We start from the raw sequence: 14,506 nt of genomic DNA on the forward strand, positions 1-14,506 counted from the left end.
ATAAAATGAGTGATATACTTTTAATTTAGAAGAGTTTTAATAAAACTAAAGATCTCTAACAGAGTAAAACATTTTTTAACAACAGAATTCATCGAAACAAAATGTTTAAGTAGTGTTTTATTGGTGAAAGATTCTTTCGTACACCAGGTCTTTAGACCAAACTTTTTTAACGCTTTTCTTTTAAATTTATACTAATATTTAAAAATGTATATAATTTTAACTAATATTAGAAAGCTGCAAATGCTGTTGAAACTTTAAACCATTTACTAGTTACTTTGAAAATTTTATTTTAAAAATAGTATGCTTTAAGCTTACTTTGAAGTTTAATTTACTATTTCAACTAAAATAATTCTTTAAGTAATTACGCACAAGACTTTCGATTATGTTTATATAATTTATTTAAAAAGAAAACTAATTTAAACGAACAACATTTGTTTTAGATGAAGAAATTTTGTCAAATATGGTCAAACTTAAAAATAAAGTTTTAGTTCTGTTGATTTTATTATATATTAAGACTAGTTTTTATAAATTTTTTTACAATATCTTTTTTTGATAGTTCGTGAGATTTCGTTTTTCTTAAATGCTAAAATCAAAGTTAGAGTTCATGTTATGGAATTCACAGTCAATAGTTTTAACTTATATACTTATTAAAAACTTTTGACTAACATTCTATTTATTTCTTTTTTGTTTAGTTTTAATTTTCTATGAAGGTTTTTAATAAAACATCTTAACAAAGCAAGTAGTTAAGTTTTTATTTCTATAAAATTTAGCTGTTTAGTAAACATATATTTTATTTTATGCAAAGCTAATACGTTTATAAAAGCAGTTACAAAAGTTTTAAGCATTGATAATTAATATAAAAAAATTAGGAATCAAAGTTTATTATAAGCAGAAAAAAAGAGGCATTAAAAGTTTTTTTTAAACAAGAAAATGTCCAGTGACTTTAGTTAAAGCTATCTGAAAATCATAATTACAACATATTTTATATTTTACCAAACACTTTAATTCATAAAATGTGCAATTTATTACCAGACTTCAAACGAATCAATATTCATATCAATAATACATTGAAAAAAAGAATTCGTTGAAGCGTATTTATTTAAATTCATTTTTGATCTTTTACAATTTCTTCTGGATACCAACCACCTATGATTTCTTCAACTGGCTCGACCACGACCAACGCAACTTTCTCATTTTGTTCTTTCTCGCCGTTCTCTTTCTTCGTTTCTCCAGATCTTTTTTTCATCCACATGCCCTGCACCTGGGATTGCGACTGCACTTGGTGACCCCCATGACCGAACTGTCCTTGTGATTGGTGTTGACCTTGACTATTAATAAACAAAACTATAGTATGCTAATTTTAATTAAAACTATGTTTATAGATCAATTAGTTTTTACCGATACTTTTTGAAGTAAAAATCTACAGTTTTGTGTTAACTAATCAGGACTTGTAAAAACACTTGATAAACGTAACACCTTTATTAATTTTTTTTATAAAAATATCATGAACAAAAAAAAAAGTTGTTGGAAATAAGACATTACTTGCGAGATTTTAAATTATTAGTCAAAATATAGGAAATATTGTTTAAAGAAGTGATTAATACAAACAGTTCTGCCAAGTAACCTCTATTTTATAAGTTTAAATACTATAATAAATAAACCTTAAAACGAAAATAAAAGTTTGTTATTGGACTGCTAAAAGTTTCCATAAAAAACAGCGTAAAATTTTTGATCATAATAAAAGATGTGTAGTTAATGTTTTGTTTCAAACTAGCTTTTTGATAATGTAGCTTAAAAACAATACATAATTTGAAAATAATGAACTAACTATCCATATCCGTTTGAGCTTTTTTGGGCTTGAGACTGCATTTGTCTTCCGCCGCTGCTCGCTTGAACTTGTTTCTGTGCTTGGTACTGACCGCCATTCATTCCAAACTGTCCTTGAGATTGACTCTGGTGTTGTCCACCAAAACCTCCAAACTGTCCTTGGGATTGAGACTGGTGTTGCCCACCAAAACCACCAAACTGTCCTTGGGACTGAGACTGGTGTTGCCCACCGAAACCGCCATGGTACTGAGACTGGCTCTGAGACTGCGAGCTTTTTGAGTAACCGGAAGATTGCGATTGCGACTGGGATTGCACTTGAGCTTTTCCTCCGTGCCCATAACTCATTTGAGATTGGTGCTGTGATTGCGAACTGTGGCCCCAGCTTGATGCTTGGTGTTGCGATTGGGATTGCATTGAGTAGCCGCGTTTGTCTTGCTTGACTGTTTAATAATATACAAATAATTTTATTAAATTAATGTTTAAAACCTAGGTAACATTAAACCTAAAAATTTAATTCACCCTTAAAAACTTAATAAAACTTTAGACATTTATTCTAAGGTTAAAGTGAAGAAAAAAAGCCGAGTGGTTTTTTATTATATGCTCTTTAAAAAATCGTATTATTTCATAAAAAATTTATGTTAAAGTTTATTTAATATGAAATAAAATTTTGTAACAATTAAAACCATCTAAGATTTTCGAGTTGTCTTCTTTCGGTTTTTGAGCGGCTACTATTTTGTCCAGAACAACGCTTTCTTTTTCGTTGTCAACTTTACTTTTGTCGTTGCCTGATCTTTTGAACCATTGACCTTGGCTTTGGTGCTGCGACTGAATACCACCGAATCCGCCTTGACTTTGAGATTGGCTTTGATGTTGTCCTCCAAAACCTCCAAACTGTCCTTGTGACTGAGACTGGTGTTGTCCGTGCGTACCACCGAATTGGCCTTGACTTTGAGATTGGCTTTGCTTTTGGCTGAATTAAAACAACTACTAGTAACATTATGTTTTTGCTTAAGCACAAAGTATTTAGTACACGTAAAATCATACTAGTACCCAACAAAATTTAAGAAGTAAAAGTACGTTTATGTTTAATTCTAATAATTTTTTCAGAACATTCTATTTTAAAAACGTATATTAAAAGAAAAAAGTAGATCAAAATTATATTTGAAATGTATTTTGAATGCTATAGTAGTGTTTAATTATTGTGAACATTATATGAAAATAGAACTTACAACCCATTACGCTGAAACTGTGATTGTGACTGCACTTGCTTTTGGCCACGGCTGTCAAAAAGTATGAATTTAAATGTTTTTAAATAATGAAGTTAATTAAGAATCTTACTTTCGGTTAGCTTGTTTTTGAGCTTGAACTTGCGACTGTCTTCCTGACTTGGTTTTTTGAACTTGTTTCTGGGCTTGGAATTGTTTGCCTGATTTTCCTTTTTGCACTTGTTTTTGTGATTGACTTTGGCTAAAGATTTACATATACTATAACAATTAGATTTTAGTAGCTAGCTGTTTTGTTACACTATTTATAACAATACTTAGTTTTTGTTGTCGATTAATAACCTTTTAAAATTTGTTGTACAAAAAAAAAGATAAAAGTAAGCACAAAATCAATTTGAGCCTTTTAAAGCATTATTTAGTTTTTAATGCATTTATAGCGGTGCTCACTTATTTCATTATCTCTATTTATTTTAAACAACGGCTTTTTTAACCACAAATTGAAGCTGTAATCTGTTGAAACACTTGTTAAACTCTTTTTACTTAATAAATTAATGCGTAAAAAGTAGCAAAAGCATAAATTTTAAATAAAATCGAGAGAATAGTTAAAGCCATTTAGTTGTTTTGAAACAATTTTTAATTAGTATTTTAAATTATCATTTTAAGGTAACTTATAAAACAAATAAAAAAAGCTAAATTTTGCGTAAAAACTTTATAGTTAATATTTTCAAGCATAGTTAAAGGCGCAACTGTTAAACCCTCTGTTTACAAATGTTGTGCTAATCATTAACAAAAGTTGTTAAAAACTACTTACAACTTGTTTCCTTGCCTCTGAGATTGGGACTGCATCTGCTTGGCTGATTTTCCGCTTTGAACTTGCTTCTGAGCCTGCATCTGTCTTCCGCCTGCACTCATTTGTGCTTGGGATTGCATCTGCTTGCCTTTTCCTGACTTACCCTTTTGCACTTGGGCTTGAGACTGCATTTGTCTTCCGCCGCTGCTCGCTTGAACTTGTTTCTGTGCTTGGTACTGACCGCCATTCGTTCCAAGCTGTCCTTGGGACTGACTCTGGTGTTGTCCACCAAAACCTCCTAACTGTCCTTGGGACTGACTCTGGTGGTGTCCACCAAAACCTCCAAACTGTCCTTGGGACTGACTCTGGTGTTGTCCACCGAAACCTCCTAACTGTCCTTGGGACTGACTCTGGTGCTGTCCACCAAAACCTCCAAACTGTCCTTGGGATTGAGATTGATGTTGTCCACCGAAACCGCCATGGTACTGAGACTGGCTCTGAGACTGTGAGCTTTTTGAGTATCCGGAAGATTGTGATTGCGACTGGGCTTGTACTTGAGCTTTTCCTCCGTGCCCATAACTCATTTGAGATTGATGTTGTGATTGCGAACTGTGGCCCCAGCTTGATGCTTGGTGTTGCGATTGGGATTGCGATTGAAATCCATAGTTTCGTTTTTTCACGCCTTTAAATGTTATTGTGAAAAATATTTGAGTTTTTAAAATCGTTCATAGAAAGACAGAATAAGTTCGACACTAAAGCATATTTGGTATGTTTTAAAAGGCATTATTGCGGTAAATCTAACAAAAGTTAAAATTCAATTGCAAAATCAGATTAACATAACAAATTTCTATAAAATCAAAAACTACAATGCAGAAAACTTGTACATACGAAACATAAAAAATCTGGTGAAACTAAAAAAGTACTTTGAAATAGAGTTTGTAAAAGTATACACAAATAAAATTTTAGTATTTCACTAGAAGATATAGTCAGTATTTTCTTTCTAGTTTTTTGGTAAAACTCTTAACTTCATTTAGTCATAAAACAACTTTAAGGCAGGTTTTCTAAATTTTAAAGTTTTTAAGGAAACTTTAAAGCTTTTAATTAAATAAAAATAAAAAAAGTAACGAAAGTTCAAAATTATTTTACTGTTTTTGTTTAATTACCCTATCGAAATACTTAAAAAATTATTCCTTAAAACCAGTTTATTTTACTGTTTAATATTTTCTATATGCCTAGAGATGTTTTTCTTATAAAGCATTGGAGTAAAAAAAAAATGATAAAAAAACTTTTTATAGAGATAGAACTTTATCTAAACATTCTAATATTTACAACTGTAGTTTTGCAATAACCCTTTTATAAAACTTACTTTTAAGCGGAATCGAAAATGCCGCCCCAACCAATGCTAGAAGTAGCACGACTTTCATTATTTTAAGTTTTACTTAAACTGTCTGTAAAATAAAATACATAGAAGCAAAAATGTATAGTTTTTCATAAGAGGTGTTTCAAGCTTTAAACATTTTTGCTTTAGTTAGTAAAAGGCTAAGAAATAATTAGTTTTTATACAAAAGGAGTAGGATTGCAGCTAAGTTAAATTATTCAATGCCATTATAAATAACTTTGAAAGTAAGACTAGACAAACTAACTATGATAATTCTGTTACTTAAGTCAGAACTAGGTAAAGTTATTATTTTAGCAAAATTGTGTTTTAATGTTTTAAAGTTATATAATTAATGTTACTAAATAAAGTATAGCTCATAATTTATAAACAAAAATATTTAACTGTAAATGCTGTGTAAAGTCGTAATTAAACAAAATAGTTAAAACTATATTTATATCGATAAAGAACTAAAACATATGGAAAAAACTTTTTTTTTCTTACTTTGTTTTTTTAATTCTTAAATAGTAGAAGTTAGCCTTTTATAACTCTATTCAAAAACTTTTAGACAATAGTACTTTTGAAACAAGTATTTCTAGGTCTTGTCAGCTAAAAATGCAAGTATATAGATAGTTGATAAACATTGAAACAAGCATTAATGCGGTACAAGTATTAATAAAAATAAATCTGAATACAAAGTTTTAGTTTCTATGCTGCACTAACTAGAATAAGATTAGAAAATTATTTAGAAGTACTTAACATTTTCTATAACATATGTACATATGCTTACATATATAATAAAACATACTAGTATCTATTAAGTTAACAACTAAATGTACAACTTAAAATGAGTAGATTTAGAGGAAGCTGACATTAATAAGCACCAATAACACCTTAAGTACATACAGAAACACAGTTACGGGCGTAGTTACAAAAAACCTCAAGCTTTAGAAACACCCATTTAACAAAAGGGGTAGTAAGTAAATACATCAGGTATACATTAGAAATACTTTTTGTATTTGTTTAGTTTTTTTATTGTAATAGTATACGTGGTTAAACAATCCTAACGAGAATATTTTTTTTCAAACGAAGTGTTCAAACTTTAAAAATTTTTAGACTTAAAGTTTTCGCTTAAATTCTTAAAAGTTTAAGAAAGAATAAGTAAGTAAACAAAAATGAATTTTAATACAGTTTAGTTTATTGCTATTAATATCAACATTGAAAATAAGACCACACAAACTAATTTTAATAATTCTGTTATTTAAGTCTGAACTAGTTAAATTTATTGTTATAGCAACTTATATACAGAATCATATGTTAACTACTTGAATTTTTTTTTATTTAACATTTAATACTAAGCAACTTTAATTCTATTAAGGACATACCTTAAGGTAGTTTAAGGTAAATTTTGTAATTTCTTTTAAACTGTCAACTTGTAAATATTCTTTTATTTTTTTGTATTGAAAATATTACGAAAAAAAAAGAATATGTAAACAACAAAATATAAAAAAAAATAAAAACGTATTAAATAAAATTTAGAGTAGAAGTAACTTTAAAGAGAGGATAATGTCACGTGAAAGTTTTTGGCAATATATATTTTGTTAACCATTTTTGAGAAGTCTTTTTATAATTTGAATAATCTTAAATAGGGGTGGGCAATGTACGGCCTGCCAACAGAATTCTTTGGCCTACAACATATTGTTTAAGTTTAAAATTCTTGTGCAAATCAAAATATATTGAGAAATTAAATATAATTTTTTTTGAAATGCGCTAATTAAATTTTTATATCATTGAAGTTTTAATGTCTAAAATAAAGTTTAAACAACAAACATTTAAAACTACACTGTCCGATAAAAAATTGTTATGAAAGTCTGTCCTGTAAAAGATTTATTTTTTTCTCAAGTTTGGCCCCCCGACGAAAAAATTTGCCCATTTCAACTAGTTATTATTATACAGTAACCTTAAGTCCTATAGTTTTTAGTAATCTAAATATTAAAAGAATGCTACTACCTACAATTTTAAAAATATATTAATGAGTACTAGTTTTGACTAAGTATACAAAACTTTTGCTTGTATATAAAAACTATTTATGTAATTAATGTTGTATATAAAATACAGCTTAACTAAACTCAGTAACAATAAATGAGCAGGTTTGAATTTTAAGAAGTACCTGTTTTAGTTTTTTGAGGCTCAAAGTAAAATTTTATACAAAAAACTTAAAAATCAATGTCGTTGAGTTGTGTAAATACGTATATTAGTGCAACTGAAAAAGAAACTAAACAAATACAAAAAGTATTTCTGAAGTATACCTGCTGTATTTGCTCACTAAATACTTTTGTTAAATGGGTGTTTCTAAAGTTTAAGGTTTTTTTAACTACGCCCGTAAAGTAAAGCCATGAGTTCAATACAACTTTTGTTTTAATTGAAAATTATAACGAATTCATAATGAATAAAAACTTAGTTTACAGCTTTCAATATAATTTACACACTTTAACTATTACTGAGTTGAAAAAGTTTATTAATTGGACAAACTATATGAATTATTTGTGTGATAAGTCAAAATATTTATAACAATAAATCAATAACTTTATTTTGAAAACACTGTTTCGTGAAAGAACATCTTATAAATTGAAAAACTAATGTTTTACGCAATTGATGATACAATACAAAGCCTATAAAAGCTCTTGTAAATACAAAGTCAAATTCTGTGTTACATTTTTTACATAAAAATCTTAAACTGTAATTAAAACTGTAAATGAAAATTGTCCTTTAAGATGTTTATGTTAGAATTAATTATTTTAATTACTCACTTACTGAAATGCTATTTGAAATTCGAATGAGTCTTTTGTTAAGAAACAATTTTCAAACTTGTTTATATTAAAACCGTGTGTATAAATTATTTTATTTTAAATTAGATTATAAAAATTCAGCTTTTAAAATGTTTAAAAGTTAATTATACATTAACCTTTACAGTCTTAATTATCGTTTATACATTTTTCATTAGTTTACATATGTAAAACCTCTTTTTAATTAATGAAACGAGTTTATGTTACATAAAACTGTAAACAGATATTATAACATTTTTTTTTCTTGGCATGCTTGATGTAAAACTAATTATCTTCATAAAAAATTTAAACAAAATAATCAGCTTTTTATACTACTTTTGTAACATCTACATGGGAAACTAAAGGCAATTGATATTGGAATAGAAAATGTAGGTCTATCACCTTTGATAAACACTTATCTATTATTCGTAATATTTTAAGTAAAACAAAAATTTAGTTTACAATTATCAGAATGAAAATCAAATAAGGCTGAGATATCAATCCTCAATATAGATATATATTAATTAAATTATTTTTTCTGTTTTGATTTCGTTATGTAGTTGGAAATACTTGTGTAGTTTACTATTATGAATGTACTTTAAGATATACACTTTTTCTGAATTTATATCATCGTTATAGTTAATTTTTTTAAGTTCAGTGTTTAAGGTCCAGTGAGGTGCTTTTCAGTATAGCAAGGTTATTAAAGTTAATTAAAATATTTAACATGATATTCTATGTTAGTAGACTACAAAACTGAGTTTGAAAACAAAATAATTTAAATTACAAAAGGTTAATAATGAAAAACACTTGTTTTATTGTTTTATTATTTCCATTTCTTTATATCTTTACTTTTAAAACAGGCAATTACATGGTCTAAGTTTTCATTGTGTTTTTATGTTATTAGTCGGATAAGTTATATATACTACGTTTGATTATATCAACAGTTTATATCTTCTGCATGATACGGCATTGTTTTGTTTATGTCTCATAAGAAAAAAAGTGAAGTACAAAAAACCTTATAATTTTAAAAGTTTAAATTAAACTAAATGGACACAAAAGCACCTTAATTATATTTTGGATGTGGATAAACAATCTTAAAAGTCTTGGTTTTAATCAAGTTACTAGAAATAGAAAACAAATTTTCAAAATTACATTTTTTTGCTGTGTTGAAAGTAATTTAACTTATAAAAACTTATAGCATCTCTAGTTTTACTAGTTAGTTAGGATTTAAGTATCCTTAAATATAAGTATATGACTTTTTACTTTATTTACTTTTGACAAGTACTATTTGCAATGATTGGTAATTTTAATAAATGTCCTAAATTGTAAAAAATTAACATTAAAATAATCAATGATTACAAAATTCATGTGCAAATTCGGACTTCTTTCTATTGATAAAGATCTTTTAAATGTTTCTTTTTAACCCCAGTATCCACCTTGATGCTGTGATTGAGACTGCGATTGGCTGTGAAATTTGTTCAATTTTAATTTTGATGCCAACAAAATATAACTACATTTTAAACAAAATCAAGAAAAAAACAAAGCATTCAAAACTAATGTCTCATTAGTTAGCAAAGAGATAAACTTAAAATTTGCATCTAATTAAAATGTTTTACATCATTTTACATCAGTTTGTTTCAAGTTTAACTTATATAGTTTAACTAATTTAAACAAAACGATTTAAAATTTAAGAAAGGGACTTACAATCCACCATTACCGTGTTGGACCTGACTTTGAGATTGAAACTGACCGCCATGACCGTTCATTTGTCCCTGGGACTGGCTTTGACCTTGCTTACCTCCTTTACCTTTCTGTACCTGACTTTGTGACTGAAATTGTCCTCCGGCACCTCCAAATTGTCCCTGGGACTGGCTTTGTCCTTGCTTACCTCCTTTACCTTTTTGTACCTGACTTTGTGACTGAAATTGTCCTCCGGCACCTCCAAATTGTCCCTGGGACTGGCTTTGTCCTTGCTTACCTCCTTTACCTTTTTGTACCTGACTTTGCGACTGAAATTGTCCTCCGGCACCTCCAAATTGTCCTTGGGACTGGCTTTGTCCTTGCTTACCTCCTTTACCTTTTTGTACTTGGCTTTGTGACTGAAACTGTCCGCCAAAACCACCAAATTGACCTTGCATTTGGCTTTGAGACTGTTTACCTCTTTTACTGAATTGTCCTTGGCTTTGCGACTGAAATTGCCCTCCGCCAAATCCGTTCATTTGTCCTTGGGACTGGCTTTGTCCTTGCTTACCTCCTTTACCGTGCTGGACTTGGCTTTGTGACTGAAATTGCCCTCCAAAACCGTTCATTTGTCCTTGGGACTGGCTTTGTCCTTGCTTACCTCCTTTACCGTGCTGGACTTGGCTTTGTGACTGAAATTGTCCTCCAAAACCGTTCATTTGTCCTTGGGACTGGCTTTGACCTTGCTTACCTCCTTTGCCTTTTTGTACTTGGCTTTGTGACTGAAACTGTCCACCAAATCCGTTCATTTGTCCTTGGGACTGGCTTTGGCCTTGCTTACCTCCTTTGCCTTTTTGTACTTGGCTTTGCGACTGAAACTGTCCTCCAGCACCTCCAAATTGTCCTTGGGACTGGCTTTGACCTTGCTTACCTCCTTTGCCTTTTTGTACTTGGCTTTGTGACTGAAACTGACCACCAAATCCGTTCATTTGTCCTTGGGACTGGCTTTGGCCTTGCTTACCTCCTTTGCCTTTTTGTACTTGGCTTTGTGACTGAAACTGTCCTCCGGCACCTCCAAATTGTCCCTGGGACTGGCTTTGGCCTTGCTTACCTCCTTTACCGTGCTGGACTTGGCTTTGTGACTGAAATTGCCCGCCCCAACCACCAAACTGCCCCTGGGACTGAGACTGAGATTGTCCCTGCCATCTTCTTTTTGAAACTGAAGTAAATTAAATATTAATAGTGAAGTAGAATAATGTTTTATTCTACATAAATAAACCATTTAAACTTACTGTCAGCTGGTGCAGTAAGTGCAGCTCCGATCAAGCAGGCTAATACTAAAACAGTTAGCTTCATTTCTTTAATAAACGAACTGCAAAGGTTTTTAAGTTGTACTTGTTATAATAAGATTTAAATTCTAATCTAGTTCTAATTCTTCATTAAGTTGCAATTTGAAAATTAAAACTTTTTTTATCGTATTTCAGATTAATTGTTTCAGGTACACAACATAGAGTTTAAAAACATACGAGTTACAAAAACCCTTTATCTTTTTTTTAAACACTATTCCAATATACAGCATACCTGATATACAGTATTATTACTTAACTATATTAGCGAAAAAAAGTTTAAGTTTTTTTTTCAATAGATCAATAGCTTCTTTAATACTTAAGAAATAAAATTTATTAACATCCTTTACACTTGTGTCTTCAGCAAAACATACCAAAATAGCTTGCAAAAAACTATTAAGTAAAAATGCTTTACATTCTTTAAGTTTTCCTCATAAAAAATATTAGGTAGACAGATACTGGCCAATAAACAGGACCACTGGTCATATCTTTTAAAAAGCCTACAAACTAAACTTTTCAAACTAAGTTTAATCTTTACTAATTTTATCAAAAAATGTTTTTACTGAAAATATAGTTCAAACTTAAATATAAACAACAGTTTCAGAGTATAATATCGATAAATCGTGTCCTGGGCAAGACATTAAACTGTATTCTGGTGTATCACTCGATAACCAATAGGTTTTTTTCGCACACAAATTCCTTGGACCAAGACTTTTGAGCGCTTTTTATCTTGTAGCTTACTAAACTTAAATTAAGACAAACTTCATATATTTTTTGACGTTTGAACTTTTCTATTTTTCTCTCAAAAGCCTTAGTTTTGTATTTGTTTATATCATTTTATTCTAGGTTTAAAAATTAAACTACTTCTGTTCTTTTCACAAAATAAAAACTAATCAGTTTGCTCTTATTTTTATTCTTTGCTACAAAGTTAATATTCTTTAAATATCTTACAAATTAAGATGTCAATAGTTTTAGAAAACTTGAATAAATGTAAAATGTAAATTAATTATTATTTTAAATGCTGGTTTAAACTTTTTTAAGAATAAAAGAAACTCAAGTTCAAACTGCTATAATTAAAATAGTTACAATTCAAGTAAAAAGATTAAATTTGACATCAACTTGTTAAATAAAATCACATACTTAAACTATTTTTTGCGTTAGCTTAAAGCTCTGCTTTTTTGTTTAGATTTTCAAAACATCTCAAAAACAGAAAGACATAAACTACTCGAACGGTATCATCAACATATTTTGATGAATGAATGTATAATGGCATGTTCAGTGTCTTTTATCTTTTTTATTTGATACAAACAAACAAAAGTAAAGGGGCGGTAACAGCAAATGAAAAGACAATAAAACCGAAAGTCAATTTACTTTTATTGTGTACGACGTAAAACACTTTCCAAAACACGTCTCTTGCCCGTTGTTAGAATGTTTGTCTTCAGGTGTGAAAAACAGAAAATAGGCGTTTTTTAAGAAACTGTGCGGTTGATTATTTAAATAAAATACTTTCTTTTGTTAAAAAAAGCACACTGTGGTCGTTAAACTTAGTTACGTGCTTTTGTTTATGAAGCTTTAAAACAGAGTTAACATTTAGTATGTTTAATTTTTTCAATTTGGAACAATAAAGTTTGTTTTACCTTTTTGCGTACCTTTTGACATGCGTAAATTTTAAATTTTACAATTTAATTGCTTTTTTTTTGTAAGATTTAAAGTGACCTTCTGTCTATTAGAAAACGATAAAAAGTTATTTGTTTGTTTTTTTGATACTAAATTTAATAGATTTTTCGAAACTATGTTTTTATAGTAGTATACTAACCTTATAAATTAAGAATAAAGTAAGTCACAAATTTATGCTTTTTAACTATTAATAAAAAACGGTACTGTTTTAAACGTATTTACACTGCTATATCACAACAACTAAAATTTAGACTAAACTTAAAAGATACTTTGAAAGCTCAACTTATATACTGTGCAAAATTAATATTTTGCACGACATCTGCTGATGATAGTTTTGTTATAATCAAATGTATCAGTTTAATCTTTATCGGTCTGAAAAACTTTATAAAAGAAACAAGTTAAAAGAAAACGTTCAGTTTATATTTCTCTTAAAACTTTTTAACTTCTACTTAAGTGTTTGCATATATAAAAAAAATATGATTCTTGGGTAATACATAATGTTTTAACTTTTATTGATCGTCCTAAGCAGTTTGTAACGATTACTTTTCTATTTTCAACATATATTAAACATCTTTTTAGTTATAAGATGTAAATTTAATCTTTGTAAATGTTTTAATAAAAACTGACATAGTATAGCTTCTGATTTTACTTATCATTAAGTTATTATAAAATAAAATTTCAGCGCTTACAATTGTAAATTTAGAATAAAGATTAGTTGAAAAGTAATTTAAACTCATTTGTAATTCATCCTATAGCGCACGTATTTAAACTTAAAAATATTATCCGAAACATTTAAAGCTGGGTACAGTTTATTGTTAACAGTACAAATTGAAATGTTTACTTCAAAATTTATTATATTCTAAAGTTATGCAAACTAGATAATTTTTGTTAGGTTTTTTTTTAATCGGATTATTTACATATTTGCTTCCAGCGAACAATAATCAGAAGCATGCAAATAATCTGATCTATTATTTTTGTTCTATAAAAACTTTCAAAGAAATATCAAAAATGTAATTGTACACAGTTTGAAAGTTGTATGTTTACAGAGCTGTTTTTACTACATACCATAAGTTATCAAATTTAAGTTTTTGTGGTTTCGAGCATCAATTACATGACTAACTTGTTTTTATGTTTGTAACCGAAAATTTTTGAATTAGGTTAAACAGGAACAAACTTCAGCACATATATCACTAAAATCTACAACAACAACAGTTTTAGTATAATAAATTTCCTTTGAGTTTTGTTTTTGAGGTGATATGAAATATTTAGTAAGTTACTCTTTTGAATTCGTAGTGTATTCAATAATTAACTTTAAAATATGGCCAGTTTAAATTATGCTTATGTGTTTAAAATTGCCGTAATAAAATTGTTAATAAATTTTATGATTTCTTCATAACTTGTATTTCAAAGTTAAAAGCTTAAAAATTTTTTTTTTTTTAACTTTAACCTTTTTTGTTAGTAAAAAATTGTGGATATTTCGGAAAAAAGTATATGCATGTCCGTTTATTATAGATTAAGTTCATATATAAAAATACAAATAACATTAGCAAACTATAAACCTAGCCAGAATTTTTTGTCGTTGTTTAAGTTAATAAATTATACTTAATTCTAAAAATTATTTTATATAAACACAATATTTTGTAAAGGTATGAATAAACAAAAGTTAACATTAAACGGTTTTTTTATACAAATTAAGCTAACTTATCTAAATGGCGCTTAAATTTTAGTTCAAAAGTTATAAAAAATATTATTGTTTAAAAAAA

The 14,506-nt window shown here is 28.5% G+C and overlaps 1 protein-coding gene across 1 annotated transcript; it reads right to left on the bottom strand.

The window, feature by feature from the left end:
• Positions 1 to 1,077: 1,077 nt before the first annotated feature.
• On the bottom strand, positions 1,078 to 5,264 carry LOC145836553 (uncharacterized). Its single transcript, XM_082944351.1, has 7 exons — positions 5,207 to 5,264; positions 3,862 to 4,522; positions 3,166 to 3,294; positions 3,057 to 3,107; positions 2,511 to 2,797; positions 1,829 to 2,267; positions 1,078 to 1,328 (listed from the first exon to the last, which is right to left on the bottom strand). The coding sequence occupies exons 1-7, from the start codon at positions 5,262 to 5,264 to the stop codon at positions 1,106 to 1,108; spliced, it is 1,848 nt and encodes a 615-aa protein (XP_082800477.1). The 3' UTR covers positions 1,078 to 1,105.
• Positions 5,265 to 14,506: the final 9,242 nt, after the last annotated feature.

The sequence above is a fragment of the Thalia democratica genome, chromosome 1 (genome assembly GCF_965202585.1).
Source record: "Thalia democratica chromosome 1, ktThaDemo2.hap1.1, whole genome shotgun sequence".
Classification (NCBI taxonomy): Eukaryota; Metazoa; Chordata; class Thaliacea; order Salpida; family Salpidae; genus Thalia; species Thalia democratica.